The 16865-nt window shown below is 38.2% G+C and overlaps 1 protein-coding gene across 3 annotated transcripts in view; it reads left to right on the top strand.

The window, feature by feature from the left end:
- Window positions 1–7132, top strand: part of LOC139716061 (protein phosphatase EYA1-like) — a 418852-nt gene extending 411720 nt beyond the window's left edge. For all 3 annotated transcript variants that reach the window (XM_071627624.1, XM_071627632.1, XM_071627617.1), the window contains exons 12-16: window positions 3103–3161; window positions 4230–4390; window positions 4901–5015; window positions 6245–6467; window positions 6970–7132. In XM_071627624.1, the coding sequence (XP_071483725.1) occupies window positions 3103–3161; window positions 4230–4390; window positions 4901–5015; window positions 6245–6467; window positions 6970–7050 (639 nt within the window). In that variant the 3' untranslated portion in view covers window positions 7051–7132. The remainder of the gene's footprint in view (window positions 1–3102; window positions 3162–4229; window positions 4391–4900; window positions 5016–6244; window positions 6468–6969) is intronic.
- The last annotated feature ends 9733 nt before the right edge of the window (window positions 7133–16865 follow it).

The following is a 16865-nucleotide window of genomic DNA, read 5'->3' as shown; positions in this document are numbered from 1 at the left end:
CTTCCATCCTCTTTTCCCCGGAGCTACATCCCTCCTGATGTATTTTAGCTGTCCCCTGGGCTCCCTGGAGGATCCGACTCGGCCTGAGAGATGATGCCGTGTCTTATGATTTATGGGCTGGTGGGATGGAGATAAAGATGGGGAAAGGGAGGGAGGGGGGTTAAAGCTTGATGAATAATTGATTGGATTCCTAATGAATAAAAACAATCACCCTAATCAGGGACGCATTTTACTGTGTCTCCCGATCATAATTCCTACTATGTTTGGGGCCAGGGGATGGCCTTCCTTCTGGTATTAGACAAAGGCCTGTGGTGCTATATAGGAAAGATAAGAACAAAATAAAGGGGTACAAGAGGGAGAGGACAGACAGACAGACAGACAGACAGACTGACAGAGTCACAGACATGAAATAGAGAGCAGACAACACAAAGAGAACCGAGAGAATGTTTTCCTCGCAAGCTTGGATGCCCCTTCAAAATGACCAGGGTGATGTTGTTCTAATGGAAGATGCATAATGTTTTATAAAAGTTACATTCACGCAGAAACTGATCGATTGTAGCTAATCATTGGAAGATAAAGGTCTTGCTCCCCTACACTATGGCATGTGTCCACACGACACCTAATCAGAAAGATTGGACTTTTGATATCACTTGATGTTAAAACCACAAAACCGGAAGAAATGCATACATGCAGCACCAGCCATAAGCCTGATCATGGTGCAACAATACAACATGTACACATGCCCTGGTGGTTGGCCTGGAAGGTGGGCGAATATGGTTCACAGGGAAGCCATGCTAAGTTTAGAGTTTCTTGATTATATCATCCACACAATGCCAAACTATGAGTTGGGACCCCAGTGGCTCGTGGGTGGAGCGTAGACCATGGCAAATCTGTGTGGTTGTAATTATCAAATAATTTTTAAGATAGCTACAAACCTGTAACTTCCAAGTGTATCTACACAGAACTAAACTACTACTGTACATGTAGCTAATCATCAAGGTTCAAAACTTTGAGCTAAACTTTAAGTTTAGGAATGTCATGTGAACATAATTATAGATACATTCACACAGAGGTTGTCGTACCTCCAAAACTTTGAGAAATGTGCAATGATTTTGAAAATATAGACATTGAGCTTGGAAAGGTAGGAGAAAGAGTTGAAGGAGGGGGAAGGGCATAAAGAAAGGAGACAGACATGATTTACAAACTATTCAAGAGGAAAGGTTGTTCTTCTGATGTATTGATACGATTTTAATCACAATGCCTCCATTTGAATTTGTACCAGTTTGTTGAGAGTGAAACCAGCAAGGCTGGGAAACTTTCTGTTAAATAATTTGTCAATACTGCACTACCACCACCTCTTTGAGGGACAGAGTCTGCTCTAAAGATGATGCTCTTTTGCCATAAACCTCGGAGCTTAGAAGTGGTACAGGGAGAGAAGGCAAATTCATTGTATTTCCAGCTCCACTGCCAACGCATGGTGCGTTTATGGTCACGCGATTTTTCAAAATTCTACCTTGCAGGTTGATACAGACAATCATCACTTTCCTTACTTCGAAAGAAAAAAGCAGCGAAACGAATCTTTGCAATAAATCAATCCAGCACTAATCTGTCTGCTTCCCCTACAATTTGTATACGAGACGGGAGCACTCAGGTTTTGAGAACGTTGAGTTCAATTCAAGAGTGTTTTGGGTTCTGGGTGAATCCCCTCGCGTGCCAAAATCGGCGATCATCCGGGCGCACACCGGCAGCCAAGCGAGGGGGTCATTCGTCAATCGTGGCATGTTGATTCTTTCCTCTTCGGGACGCCGTCAATCTCGAACTAGTCAAACCACACAAACCCCTTTTAACACCTCCTATGAAAATGATCATCATTAATTTTGATTTTTGTTGTGTGTGAATGTATGTTTTTGTCATCATGCAATTTGATAACTGGAGGTCATCAACTGTATACGATGATTAGATGGTGATGCATGTTTGACCAATTTGGAGTCAGTGGCAGAGAGAGAATATCTACAGTTGGTTTATCATTTAACTTTCTGACAGATCTTATATTCTTCATTAATCTGTCATTCTGTGTCAGAAAGAGAGTGATGAGCGTATGAAATTTAATCAGATTGATTTGTTTCAGTGTGTCCACCTCACTAAAATGTGCACCGACAAAAAAAAAAAAATGGAATTAAAAGATTGAGTCTAGTTTAGGTTTGTACAATACTTCTCAAATTTAGTCTATGAGCCAGCCCCCTTCTTTTCTTGGATTCCATCGAAAGGCGAAATCAAACTAACATTACAATATTTTGCCAGAGGTCGTATGAGCTGAAAGCTTTTTCTTTCGCATTAGTGACCAGCAGAAGTGTATAAACATGGGAAAATATATTGAAATTATATTATTGTAACGAATATAGATAGATAGATAGATAGACAGATATCACATATATTGAGGCAGATACAGATATGCGATTGTCAAAATTTTTGTTGCAAAACAGTTGGTCTTGTGGGAACATGAGCACCTTGTTTGTCACAATATCTTTCACGCAATCTTGAGGGAAAAAGCCCCAACACCTTTGAAGTCCATTTTCTAATGACTTGCCACACTGCATAACCTTCTTCCGAAAGCCTAGTGACCAGACTGAAATAAGCATTGATTCTACACATGCTCGTGATAAGCATGTGCTGTATAAAATAAGAACCAAGAAGAAGACACTGAAAAACAAAAGAATAAAAAGCTACCAGGTATATGGAGAACACCATTTCAATCTTTGATTAGGTCCTACATGTATGAAACAACTAAATTAAAATGAAAAGGGTTCAGATTACCCTTACTAAATCAATCAGTTTTCAAATGCAGAACAGATGTGCGTGGAAAATGTGAAAGCGCTGTCTATTTTCACTTTAGAAAAAAAAGAGACATCTGGATGAGCATGTCTAGAACAAGTATTTGTTTGCTGTCAGTGCTTGCCTGTGATGGGTGCTGTAGATGACATCCACATGTCCCCTCGTTAGGCTCATTAATAAGCAGGTTTTCTTGTTCGGCGATGGCTTTTCCAGCTCCCCACTTCACATGATTGATTGTTTCCCCGCCCATGTTCTTCTTTGCTGTTACAGGAATGCGATCAAGTTCACATAGACGATGTAGCATCGGACGACAACGGGCAAGATTTGAGGTAGTATATATTAACAGTGATTGATTCATTAACTGATTGATTGATTGATTGATTGATTCATTCATTCATTCATTCATTCATTCATTCATTCATTCATTCATTCATTCATTCATTCAATCATTCATTCATTCATTCCTTCATTCAATCATTCATTCATTCATTCATTCATTCATTCATTCATTCATTCATTCATTCATTCATTCATTCATTCATTCATTCATTCATTCATTCATTCATTCATTCATTCATTCATTCATTCATTCATTCATTCATGCATTCATTCATTCATTCATTCATTCATTCATTCACTCATTCATTCACTCACTCGTAGTGTAAGTACAGCATCCATTCCTTCTAGGCAAGATTTAATGATGAAGAGGGGATAAAACATTGATTGACTTGTTCATTCATTATTTCATTCATCCACTGAAATCATAAAAGTAGCATTTATTCTTTTTAAAGCAAGATTTGAAGTAGCAGAATAATGCTTAATTGTTTGATTGATTGATTCATTCAGATCGTTAATGTAGCATTAATTCCTTTTTGATAAGCAAGATTTGAGAGGATACTAAACTGATTGATTGATTGATTCATACATTCATTCATATATTCATTTACTCATTCATTTGTTCAGATAGTATATGTTTCATCCATTCTTTACTAGGCAAGATCTGAATTGATCAAACAGTAATCGATCAATTCAGTCATTCACGTCATAAATGTAGCATCTGTTCTTTTTTTTGTGAAGTGATGGAACTATGATTACTTGAATGATTGATTAATTGATTCATTCATTCAGATTGAAAATGCAGCAACAATTCTTATCGTAAACTTGAGAATTCCTCACCTCATACACTGAGAGTTTTCTAATGATTTGCAATGTGATAGATACAGTGTGTGAAGAACTGCAATTATTTAATCACATTTCAAAGCTTCAGCAAAGTCTCAAAGATTGATTATCATGGTATCAGTGAAATCAGTACTTCCATAATAGCCCTTATTTTTTTCAAATTAATAAAACTTCACGTTTGCCATTTCTGTGCCTTTCTTCTCTTTTTTTCTGGCCAGCAATTACAATTTCCAGACGGACGGTTTCCACGCCGCGGCGACCAGCGCCAACCTGTGCTTGGCAACGGGCGTCAGGGGAGGCGTGGACTGGATGAGGAAGCTGGCCTACCGGTATCGCAGGATCAAGGAGATCTACAGCTCGTACAAGAACAATGTCGGAGGTGAGATCATGTTGCAGACAGAAATTCACAAAAGATCAATTGTTCAAAGCTAGTATATGGATTGTATAAAATGTTTACTACATAATTGCGTGGTCACATGCATGCATACTGTACAGCAACAGACATGCAATATGATGAGTGTGCTTGAATGGTATATCTTATCTTAATTTAAATGACTTTTTTGCGATTCAGGCTAGGGGATTTGATGTTTTTTTAGGCAGAAATCCTTGCTTTCAGTGGACAACACGGACTCTCAAAAGGGTCACTGACAAGGCTGTTTCTGGAGAATGGGAGTGAAGTAATGGGAGGCTTGAACCCTGAATTCTCATTGAAAGTGCAATCTGCACAATCCACGTGACCTTGGTGATAGTTGTCTCTATGCCATTCTTAAAAGCCAGCACTTTACAAATGATACTCTGCAAACGTGTCAAGAGATAGCGAGTGCTTTTATAGACAGATCTATGCATTCATCATTCCGTCTGTCTGTCACACATATTTGTCTGTCTGCAGGTCTGTTGGGTCCACAGAAGAGGGAGCAGTGGCTGCAGCTAAGGGCGGAGATTGAGGCCATGACGGACTCGTGGCTGACCATCGCCCTCAAGTCCTTGTCCATTATCAACTCCAGGTACGTCCCTCTGTCCATCCCTTTCCGACGGCAATCTCTTGGCGACGATGGATCGAACGTACCCGCTCCATTTTGAATTTCTTGTTCAGACTGCATTGCCAATTTGCAAACTATATAGGCATGCAGAGAATTGATCATAGGAGCAATTTATTCGGTTAACACCTACGACATAAATATCACTATCCCACTGTGCTGTGGTGTGTTCCTAATCATGAATCGTATGGGAAGAAATGGAATCATTCGCTAATAGTGATAGATGTTTTCCCCCAGTGATTATTAAAGCAGTAAAGCAAACAAAGTGTTTTATGATATAGCATATTGCACTTTCTCATATATGGATAATTTCCATGAAATCAATTTCTTATACTAACAAAAAAAGAAGAAGAAAAGGAATGAACTGTCATCCAAAAGTTTTACGCAGAGGGTTTTAGCTTGATTGCAATGTGATATCTTGTCATGGTTTTTTCCCTGTGTATCAACTACATGTAGCTACTCTATTTGTGTTTTGATTTTTGTTTTGTTTCATTGCTTGTTTGTTTCTTATTTCTTCTCCCTTTTTCTTTTGTTGCCGATATTGAATTTCTGTTTCTAATTATCCTGAAAAGAAAGTCATAGGATCTGGAGTTTTAAGTGACAGGGAAAGTGGAGTTAAGAGAATATAGAGTTTCCGAGCAGTGATTATTTCTTCTGGCTGGGGATGAGAGTGAAACTGGAATGCCATCCTGGATATTTTCTGGATGTAGCGATCCAATCTTGCAGGCATTTTCAGATTTACTTACTCTTCTCTCTTTCCGACATCCTGAAATCGAAGGCTACCTGAACGTAATGCCTGGCGTAAAAGATTTTGCATTAAGTGGAAAGGATAGCACTCTGAAGTTTCACGTCGTGTGATGTTCGGGAGGGTCAAGTGAGGACGTGGTAAATCATTTTCAGACCCGAGATCAGGAAAGCAACAAAATAACAATAAAATGATTTATGTCTGAAGATAAGAGTTACTCCTAGCACCTTGCTTAAGATATCTAAGTCTATTCGAAGTTTAAAGAGAACTTGGCATACATGTAGGTCTTAAGTGATTTCACATTTTGGACATGCTTGTACGTATATGCATCAAAATACAGAAATCTGGAATGAAATAGAGCAGTTAATCTTGCAGTAGTAAAAGTGATGTTGGATCTTGAGAGTGTGCAGTGTTATGGTCAAAACTTATCATTACCTCCATCCTACCACAGGTCAAACTGCATCAACGTGTTAGTGACGACCACCCAACTGGTTCCGGCCGTCGCAAAGGTCCTGCTCTACGGTCTCGGCGGGGTCTTCAACATCGAGAACGTGTACAGCGCCACCAGGGTCGGCAAGGAGAGCTGCTTCGAGCGCATCGTGGCCCGCTTCGGCCGGAAAGTCACCTACGTTGCCATCGGTGATGCCAAAGATGAAGAGACGGCTGCCAAGCAGGTGAGTTTTTCTCAGAGATGTTTCGTTGGAGACGATGAAACATTCACGACATGAAACTTTCGTGAATTAGAGCCAACAGCCATTTTCGTGAGTCTTGGCCCCTTCGAAAATTTGTGAAAGTTTCATGCACCCATAAATTTTTGTTCTTACAGTATACAAGAATATACAAAATATAAATTTGTTTATAAGTATGTTTATATTTCACTGTCCTTCATATTTTTAGTTTCTACAGATTTTTGAATATGATTTTAGATTATATCTCATCTCATTTGTGTATTGCATTGTTATTAAGGCTTGCCTGGCTAATGGCCTGAATAATTGATTCGAATTGATTCATTTTTCACCCATATTCTACGCCAAGCATCTTCAGTTTTGATAACCTCGAAGCAAAATTAGATTGCATTAGTGAGAAGAAATGGCTCTTGAGAAAGATTTGTTAAAAAGTGAATGATGTTGAGTCACATCGTCATCTCTCTGTTTTGTTTCCCGTCTCTCTGTGCAGCTGGATTTCCCGTTCTGGAGAGTAACAAGTCACTCGGACCTTGCAGCGTTACATCATGCTCTTGATCTCGGTTACCTCTGAAAATCGCTCTGTGCCGACCCCGCCCTTTTTTTCTTCCCCTTCCTCCACCTGTTCCCCTCCCCCTTCATTACCCCGTAGCCCTCCAGAGACAAAAATCTCCACCCATTTATTTCTTTCTGTAAAAGATGATTTTACAGACTGTCATGCCATGTGTACCACTGGTGCTAACTAGAAGAAAAACCAAAAAAAAAAAGAACGAAAAAAATCAAGTGATAGCGGAGATTATTCGCCAGACTTCTTTGCAGTCATCGCTCGAGTGCAGGCGTTCTGGAATATGGCGCTTTGTAGATGTTAGCTCGGGTGACGAGTTAACCTGTGTATGATGACCGCAAGTGGCTGCTTGAGCAGTTTGAAGAGATAAAAAAAGATTGTTTGGATGTGGTAGTTAGGAGAACACGGAGACCACATGATCACGATCACCAAGAATGTCAAGCAGCTGGGTTGAGCTGTCCTTCAGGGAATCAGAGCGGATCTGAGATGACCATCCCCTATCAAAAGTCTTTGCTGACCACACAGTTCCCTGAGAAGAGGCTCCGGCAGTTTCGTCCCGGATCGCGGGGGGCCACAGTTCGGGAAGTGCATGCCGAGAGAGAGACTTTAATGCTTCTTCATTCAGGAGCGGGCGTCAGACTCGGGAATCGGGCGATCCGTCCGATTCTTCCGACGAAAGGGGGAGGGGAGCAGAGATGGGCGGAGAGCTTTGCACAGGGTGCAGAGAGAAACCGCGAGCCGGATGCCAGTCAAGGAGGAGGGTTGCCATGGTGACACTCGGATGAGTCTGTTCCACTAGGAGAAGGCCAGTGATTTGGCGGTGCGATGTCAAGAGAGAGAGAGATGATGAGTAGTATGTGAAAAGGGATCAGAAATCATCCTTATACACTCAGGATTTGAATATATTTGGAGTGAAACCAACTCGATGTCTTTGTTTTGCTTTTACGTTTTGTGTGTTTCAAGAAGTGACAGTTGTGTGGGTTGACTCTTCGTAGTGGACGGAGCGTAGTTCTCTTAAACATAGCTCATCATTGTACGTAGTTTGAAATTAAGTACCTGACAAGAAGTTCAACATCTACCAGTTTTTTGTTCAGAACTATTCATGTTTTCTATCATTATCATCCTCCCATTTTGGACCTTCCTGTAAGTCTACGCAAAAGTTGTCAACCGGAACTCATCTGCATGTCCTTTTTTCAACCAAAAATTAATTTTTCGATTCACCGTTGGGTGAGAGTAAAGAATGCACCCCTTGCCTCGATAGAAATTGACAGTTGAGGTCAAAATCAAACATACAGAACAAGAAAAGTTTCGTGAAAAATCGGCAGAAAGTTGCAGAATTTTATGTTTCCACTTGTCTGCCATGAATGGTGATATCATTCACAGTTACAACTGAGGAGTTGATCTTAGAATGAGTTAATGTCATTCTTGTTAATTTGAAATATTTGCAATTAAAGCTGTTGAAAAAAATTAAGAAATTAATAATAAGAAATTGTGATATTATAATCATGACTTCAAGAATATTCCTTGTTATGCAACAAGTGAGGTATCACTGGAAAGGTTTTATTTTTTTTTTAACCATCCAATCAAAGAATTTTCAAGCAACGTTGTCAGCAGCACTTCGTCCAGTGTGCGTAAGTGACTGTGGCCGAAACCACCATGTTGTGAGAAGCATGTTAAGATCTAGAATACTGCACCTTTTGTATTTTCTTTATTTTTTGGTCCAATTTTGATGAAACTTTTCATGTTCTGTTTGTTGGACTGTACTCTTCCCATCAAAAATCAGCTTTGCACACAGAGAGGAACCATTCCTCTGGATGCTAAGATTTAAAAACTTTTGAGAAACGTGGTGGACTGGCTGTTATTAGCTTGTGAACTTCTCCCACATTTCCATTTTCCCCTCGTTCATTAGGGGGGACACGATCTGTTTCAATTTTCCCTATAGTAACTGCAATTCTCGCAAAATGCCAGGCACCTAACATTTTCAAAGGAGGTACCCTGGCTTTGTAGAGCAATCTTAGGGTCTGCTCCTTCACTACTTTCTCCCACCCCCCACCCCCAACACCAATGCATATACAAACTTTGCCAAAGGAGGTGTACAAATGATGCATCATTTTTTTAATTTTGTTTTTTCTAATGGAAGATGGAGATGAGATCTTGTAAATAGGAGAAAATGGTATCAAGATATTTACAACTTGGACAATATTTGGATGTAATGATTTTTTTTTTCTTTTGGAACTGAAGATGTAATAAGTTATAAAGGCTTGTTTTACACAGTTTGTGACATGGCTTTTTTTTTGTAGGTGCTCCTTGCAATGAGCAAAATTAAGTGAATTCAGCCACATTGTAAAAATTATTTATGATTAGATTGTGCAGTTTCTGTGTATCTGAGCTGGTTTTCTTTGTATTGACTTACAAAGTCTCCCATTCAACTTGTTTATAATGATTAGATGAACATATTTTTGTTTTTCGCTTTAATATATTGATTGATTTGACTTGTTCCTGTGTTCTCATCAAATACCAAAGACAAAAAAAAAAAATCAAAGAGTATTACGAGAAACTTGAAAAGGCCTTGTTAATTTTTCCACCGAATTTTTTGCTGTTGTAAAGTTTACGTAAGTAGAATGTAGACATGAAACATGAATGAGAAAATGGGTGTGTTACGTGACGTAAAGAAAGCTTTTCATCATGCAGGGAATTGCTACCATGTGACTCAGAATTTGCTTTTAATTCCCAAGACCTTTCCTTGTGAAAGAAATCAACTGTTATCTATTCTCTGTGTGTAACAGAATTACTACCAAACAGATAGGGACATGCTGGTTACTGTGGCAACAGACAGGAGTTGAATCCAAATTTCTTGTACTTCAGTTCCAGGCACATACTTGGCTTTTATAGCGGTAGTCATTTCTCATAAAAACAAACAAACAAAATAGCAGTTGTACATATCTGTTTTTTTTTAAGAACAGGATGCTACGACTGGGCAGTGTCTATTACTTCCTAGTAGCCCTGTGGAATTTAAGCTATTTACATACAAGGCTCTCATGACAATATGAATTGAGATTCCAGCAATGTCAATGAATTGAATGTATTGAAATGTAGTACTCAAATTCTCCCCCCCCCCCAACCCTTCAATGAGCTGGTTGTTTAATCCATTAAGTCCACACGAAAACCAAATTTCTTTCTACTACAATTTTATTTTGCATCGTTAATATTTCATAAGGGAGAACTAAAACTGTCCTTTATTTTAACATCACTAAAATCGCCAACTTCAAAGGTGACCCATCAGTGGTTACAACATTTTAGAATTATTTTAAAGTTTAGATTTCTCTTTCAAAAGGGCAATGTTTGCTTTGTTTTTCTAATTGTGTGCAGAATTAATGAATTCAACCAGTTCAATCCAGTCTTTTTCAAATGCATGATGCATAGTAAAATTCAGAGTTGCCAATTTGAGCGAGGCCCAGATCATGATCACTGCAGAAAAATTACCCAAAGACATGATAGGTTCAAGTGCATCTTGCTAGTTCAATTTCTACTTGCAATTGAATGCATCTTTGCTATTGCTTGACTGTTGCGATATCGGGCAAGATTAAGCCAGCACAACCTTTTTCGGCTGCCTTGGATTTAAACCTGTGCAAGGCAAGTGGAATACCTGCAGTCTGAATACGTATTGAAACCGGCACGTTTCATAATATAGTCTAGTCCGTGATTGCAGAGACATGTAAAATGTGGTTGCAGAGGGAAGTGATAAATATAGTCGTACATAATTTATCACCTCCCGGGGTTCGGATGCAGTGATGCTTTTGCAATACAAATCTTTTTGTCCAAGATTGGGTGAAAGGCTGCAGGAATTTGACTGAAGTCCCATGTTGAGAGAAATCAAAGAGATTTAGAAAGTTCATACATAACCCGAGGGGGAAACCAGTGTGTCCAATGGTTGTAAGTCGTGTAGGTGATGATGCAATTTGGCAGCGAACGTTTCTAATGCTCCTTTTCTCAGTTAAAGAATGGACATGGACTGTGATGGGCAAATCACACCTATAGGATAGCAAACATCCATGAGTTGGTAGAGATATACCATAAGAGAAATCTGAACAGTGTAGAGCATTCATGCTTTCAGAGAGAAAAGCAAAAAAAAAAAGAGAATGGGTAGTTATATGCAGTTATAAGGACTGCAACAAAGATGTGCTCGTTTTGAGATCATATGTTCTGTTTTTGTATATGAATGTTGCATGATGAAAATTGAAGCTTGATGCTTCGTGAATGTCTTTTGTTATCTGTTCCATGTTTCAGAGATATATTTATATTGCATTTCGGGGTTCTCGTTCAAGCGGTCTTTATTTTTATGTTTTCGTTGTTTTTTTTTTCCTTCAAGTTGTCCTGTTTCATGGATGAGTGATCAAGAGATGTTAAAACGAGGGGAAAAAAAGTTTCTATGTATAAAGTGTTTTTAATAGGTCAGGCAAAATAGATAAATCTGATGTTGTTTGTATGTAGTTATGAATTAATATTATTGTTATTAATTATGTGAAGTTTTACTATCAGCTAGAATATCTGTAAAGAAAACAGACATAATTTTGTTGTGTGTTACGTGCATGTTCTTATCCTCTTTCTTAAAGGAATGCGTTTCTATTTTTTTTTTCCCATCCCGCTTTGCGCATCCCTGTGCTTACATGCTGGATCCACTTTTTTAGAAAAGAGAGAGAAAAAAAATGCATGTCTTTTTTTTTATTCTCTCTTTCCTTCTCTCTAGGTCTTGGAGAGGTTTTGAATGATATTATCTGACTACCATGCAGTCTGTCATTGATCTACAGGATTAAGTTTTTGTTTTGTTCCTTTACTGTTTTAACTTTCTCGCATCGTTTTCATCCTTGTCCCAACCTTGCAAGAGAATCTGTTGCAGTAAAGTAAAAAGTAACGTTACCAATTGCCGTAGTACATCCAAAGATCTGTTCAGGAATACCAGTCACCGAAGGTCATTAGTCCGCGGGAACAGTACATGCTGCAATTTAAAAGTGCTGTTTTGTTTCGTTCGTTTCTACAATATAAAATTTCAGCCAAAGAACCCTCTCAGATGGTGAAAAAGAACGTATTTGTGAATGTGTTTTATAAGGGTGTTTAATACCTTTACAGTTTTTTTGTGTTTTTTTTTTTTTTGGTGTTTGTGCATCTGAGAAGTAAACTAAACTAGAATTAGAATCACGTTTCTGCTGTTCACATTCTGTAAATCACGTTTGACCGGCAGTGTGTGCAGGTCTTGCGGGGATATTTTCCAGTCGAGATTTGTCCACTTTTGTCGCTGCGTGTTTGTCGTACGAACGGCTTTGACCCATAGAACACCACATTATAAGAGGCAGAGCTTAGCATGACCCGACATTCACCTCTGTCGCAAAACTTTACTCGGCGCTATCAAAGAGTTCATGTGTGACTTATTTTCGGCTTACAGCCAATGATAATTGTCTGAACAGCCTGAAACTCTGAATGTGATCTGAAACGTGCTTCGCTGAGTGATTACGTACAAGGTGATTAGCGCTATTTTTTTTCTCTCCTCAAAATGGACAAACGTATTTCCATTTGCCAGGGTGTGCTAAGTTCGGAAGCTTGTCGGCAGAAATGTGCATCGGTCAAACGGGGCAACAATCCAGGAATTTGTAGATGCATGAATGAAAGGCTGTGAGTTTTACATTTTTCCCCCAAAATCTCTGTTAATGTAAAGCGCACAGAGTAACATGCAGCTGCATGAAGAGAATTCTAGTATTAACCCCTGCCAAAACACACTTGCCAAGTCAAGCAAGGTAATTATCAGTCCATGCAAAATAAGATTGCAAATTCTCTAAATTCTTTTTTTTTTAATGACCACTTTTTGTAATCACAAGATAATGCATTGATTTGATTTTTTTTCTTCAATATGTCGGGGGGGGGGGGGGGGGGGTGTACACTTGTAACTCCAGTTCCCTTAAATGTGAGGTACAAATTCTTGCCATATATATTTTTTTTTTTCTTTTGCAGAATACATATTTTTAAAAAGTCTCAATATTGTGTTCTTTCTTCTTCTTTTTTCCTTCCCCTCACTTTCTGTCAGATAAAACAAATTATGCTTTGCCGATTGATGATATACAAATTAGGTGATTAATGGATCGTAGTTGCTGGATCATGAACATAAATCAAACCGAATGCCAGTGGAATGAAAAAGAAAAATAAAGATGTAAAGCATGAATATGCCACTAGTGTGCTCTATGCTTGACCATATGTATTGAAAAACTCATAGAAAAGAGGTATATTATAATTATTTTCGAGGACGAAAATGATCGCCAGAATTTGTAAAGAAAAAGACTTGCCAATTTTCTGGAGGACTGATTGTGATATATTATATATATATATGAATATATATATAGTTGTTTTTTGGATACCAGAATGTGGTTGGTACCAACTATATATAAATCTTTGTATCTGATCTGTATAAAGATAAAAACATATTGTTTTTCTTTTCTCTTGTTTTTCAGTTTTAATGTGTATCGTATTTATGTGTGTTTTTGGTGTTTTTTGAAGAAATATTGTCAGCTTTTTTGAAGGACTTTAACAAGAAAAAAAAAGAACAGGTCATTTTTTCCTTCATTTTTCTTCTCTTGAAAAGATTATTAAAACTGATTGAATTGAAATAAGATCTCGCCTGATATGACTATTATTTCGAGGTTGTGCAGCTACAATCACTACAGCACAGTTGATAAATATTGCCCTGAAAAAAAAAATAATGCATATAGAACATTTATATATATATATATATATATATATATATATATATATATATATATATATATACATATTTGTTTATATAATGCCTAAATAGATCCTTGTCATTTGGTTGGTTGTTTGACATTGATTATTCATCCCATTTCACTATGATGTCATCATCCGTTCAATTGTGACTCCATTTACCGTGCAATCTTGGATCCATACAATTTGCTCCATTGCACGCATGCCGAGAGCCGGGCACACTACGCGTGTAAAACACTTGCGTTTGCAGTGTGTGTATCCGACAGCGCGCTAGTGTAAAGCGCTCAGTGAGCACTCTCTCGATCTCAGATTCTCTCTTGTTTCTAAATTAATAAAACATGAAATGACAAGGATCTCTTTTAGGCGTTATATAAAACAAATAATAAATGATTTTCATTCTTGCAATGGACAGAATATCTCATTCGGTGAAAGATAAAATCTTTGACCAATTCAATGGATCATTTTATCTTTCACCTCATGAAATATTCTGTCCATTGCACTCATAAACATTCATTATTTGTAAAATATACAGTGCTTTCCCTTTATATGAAATTCTTGTTAGTAAAAATTCAGGTCCCAAAATTATCATCTGTACATCTTTATGTACTTTCTTGTTAGACTGTAACAAAATTTTTATAAATGAAAGAAAACTGCCAGAACCGAGGAATTTGTTTTAATGGGAGTTGTCTGCATATATGTTTTAGATAACATATACATATATATAGAGAGAGAGAGAAAAAAAGAAAAGAAAAATATAGATATATGTTACATATGTACATGTCTATAATTTATGTAATACATTATTAAAATGGTCTACATAAACAATGGATGGTGATTGGTCATGAGACAATCACATGACTTATACTGTAAAAGTGGATATTCTCGCGCTCAGCCGGGTGACAAGAGTTTCGCGTGTTTTTTAATTCCGCGGAATCAAGACATCAACCACTGGAACATATGGCAAGCAATAATATATTCATGAGCTTTTATTTTCGCGCTAGTTTCTGATTGCGCGAAATGCGAAAAATTTCAACACAGCGAAAATTTCTACTTTTACAGTAAAGCAAGAATTGTAATCTGTATACAGGGAAACTCGATTACAACAAGGTTGGGACCATCAATTTTACCTCGTTATGACCGGTACCTCATCGTAAACGTACCCAAAGAGAGACCAGGTGAATACATTAATAGAATATACGGACTGCCAAATTTACCTCATTAAAAGTGGCACCTTGCTGTAAGAGAGTCCACTTTCACAAGCTTTCCCCTGTACATACAGTATACTCACTCTAAGATTTCCTTTTGTCTCTATTTCACGTCTCACGCAAAACTCTTGCAAGCATACCAGACGTAGCTCATTCTACCAACAAAAAGGCAGACAGTCGCATCGGGTCTGTCACCTCGCTGATTACGATGCGACCTACGCCAACAAAGTCAGGGATCTAGGGCAATAACCCTCAGGTCAATTACCCCGGACCCTTCCCCTGGCCCTAATCCTAATCCTAATCCTAATCCTAATCCTAATCCTAATTCTGAACCTAATCCTAACCCTAACCCAAACTCCTAACCCTAAAAACCAAACCCTAACCCTAATCTTTACTCTTAACATTACCACTAACCAGTATTTAGCCAGGGGGGTACTTGCCCTCGTGGGGTAATAGCCCTGATACGCAAAGTTAGATCACATGAATTTGCACAACCGCAGAAGCCAGCGCACAATTATGCCAGATGACAGTGAACAGACAGAGTAAAGTGTCAATATGATTTATTCATCAATACAATGAACAAAACTTCAGTCTTCTTTATGTACAGATATGTTCAAACTGAGGAAGAGGCCAGATAAAGTTTTTATATATAATTTTTTCTTCTACTTCTATTTTTGTATGGCAGTGCCTCAAACAACATTGAAATATTAATACAGATACATGTAAATACAAAATGCAATTCATGGTAATTATTTACAATTCACAATGAAGCAATGCATATATATATATAAGGAACGTACAAAAGTAAAAGCCTTGATTCTTACAACTAAGGCAGGACGGAGTACTGCAGAAATGAAATATATATGCTTGAGAGAAATTCTGAAATGAATGTAACATCATCTTCTAACTTTCCCCCATTCTTCATGAGGGACACTGTTGTAGACCTGCCTATAAAGATATAAGCAGTGTCAGGAAAACTAGTGGCCCTTGATTGCAGACTCACTACTTTTTCACATAAATATTTAAAGATTAACAAAAATGTGGCATTGTGTGTAGCTGTGAGATATGAGAGCAATTCCCAGTATTTCCGTTGCTATCTGAACGAGCTCCAAGGATTTGTTTCAGCCATCTTTCCTCAGTTATGTCAAATCCATGACATAATGCAACATCTCCACAATCATTCTAGTGCTAACACACCACTGAAGCTGTGATTTAAAAGCCAACAAGAAGTGATTTCTCGCAGAGACCTCGCAATGCTTCGTCACAAGGGGGTAACCCTAAACATTTGTGTTCAGATGCCGCGTTTACTGGAACAAACATTACAGACAATGCATGATCCCTTGATCTCCATTTTTTTACATGCCATATGTATGTTGTCGCAAGTTGCAAAGGGCGTTTCGACAGCTATCTGACTGTTTTCTGCAACTCTTGATGTCATCAAATAATGACACGTCCCAATCACTCATAGCAAGATATGTTCACACCACTTGGGGTCAACTACACTGTACTCTTTAAGGAGTATGTGATCAGGGCTTCAGGTAAAACAGAAATACATACATTGATACAACTGCATTGTTGATACACAACAGAACACATTTAGTCTTGATTTGACACAATGACAAGATACGGTGTGCTATCCGGACTGCATCATATGCCAGTCGCAAGATGATTTCAAAAGAATACCTACGTAGTCGAGGTACCCTGTCATTCCAACTTTGCTGACATGCTGCCAAATTTGCCAGTTCAGGTCAGAATTACCCGAGGGGGAATGTTTTGCACTATGGCGGACAAGGAGGAAGAGGAGAAGGAAGAGTAGGACGATGAGGAAGAGAAGGATGATGAGGAAGAGGA

This window comes from Diadema antillarum, unplaced genomic scaffold (genome assembly GCF_040938485.1).
Source record: "Diadema antillarum isolate AM-2024a unplaced genomic scaffold, OU_Dant_1.0 scf00000006, whole genome shotgun sequence".
In the NCBI taxonomy this organism is placed as follows: domain Eukaryota; kingdom Metazoa; phylum Echinodermata; class Echinoidea; order Diadematoida; family Diadematidae; genus Diadema; species Diadema antillarum.
Note: the sequence above shows the minus strand (reverse complement) of the source record. Positions and strands in the feature narration are given on the sequence as shown.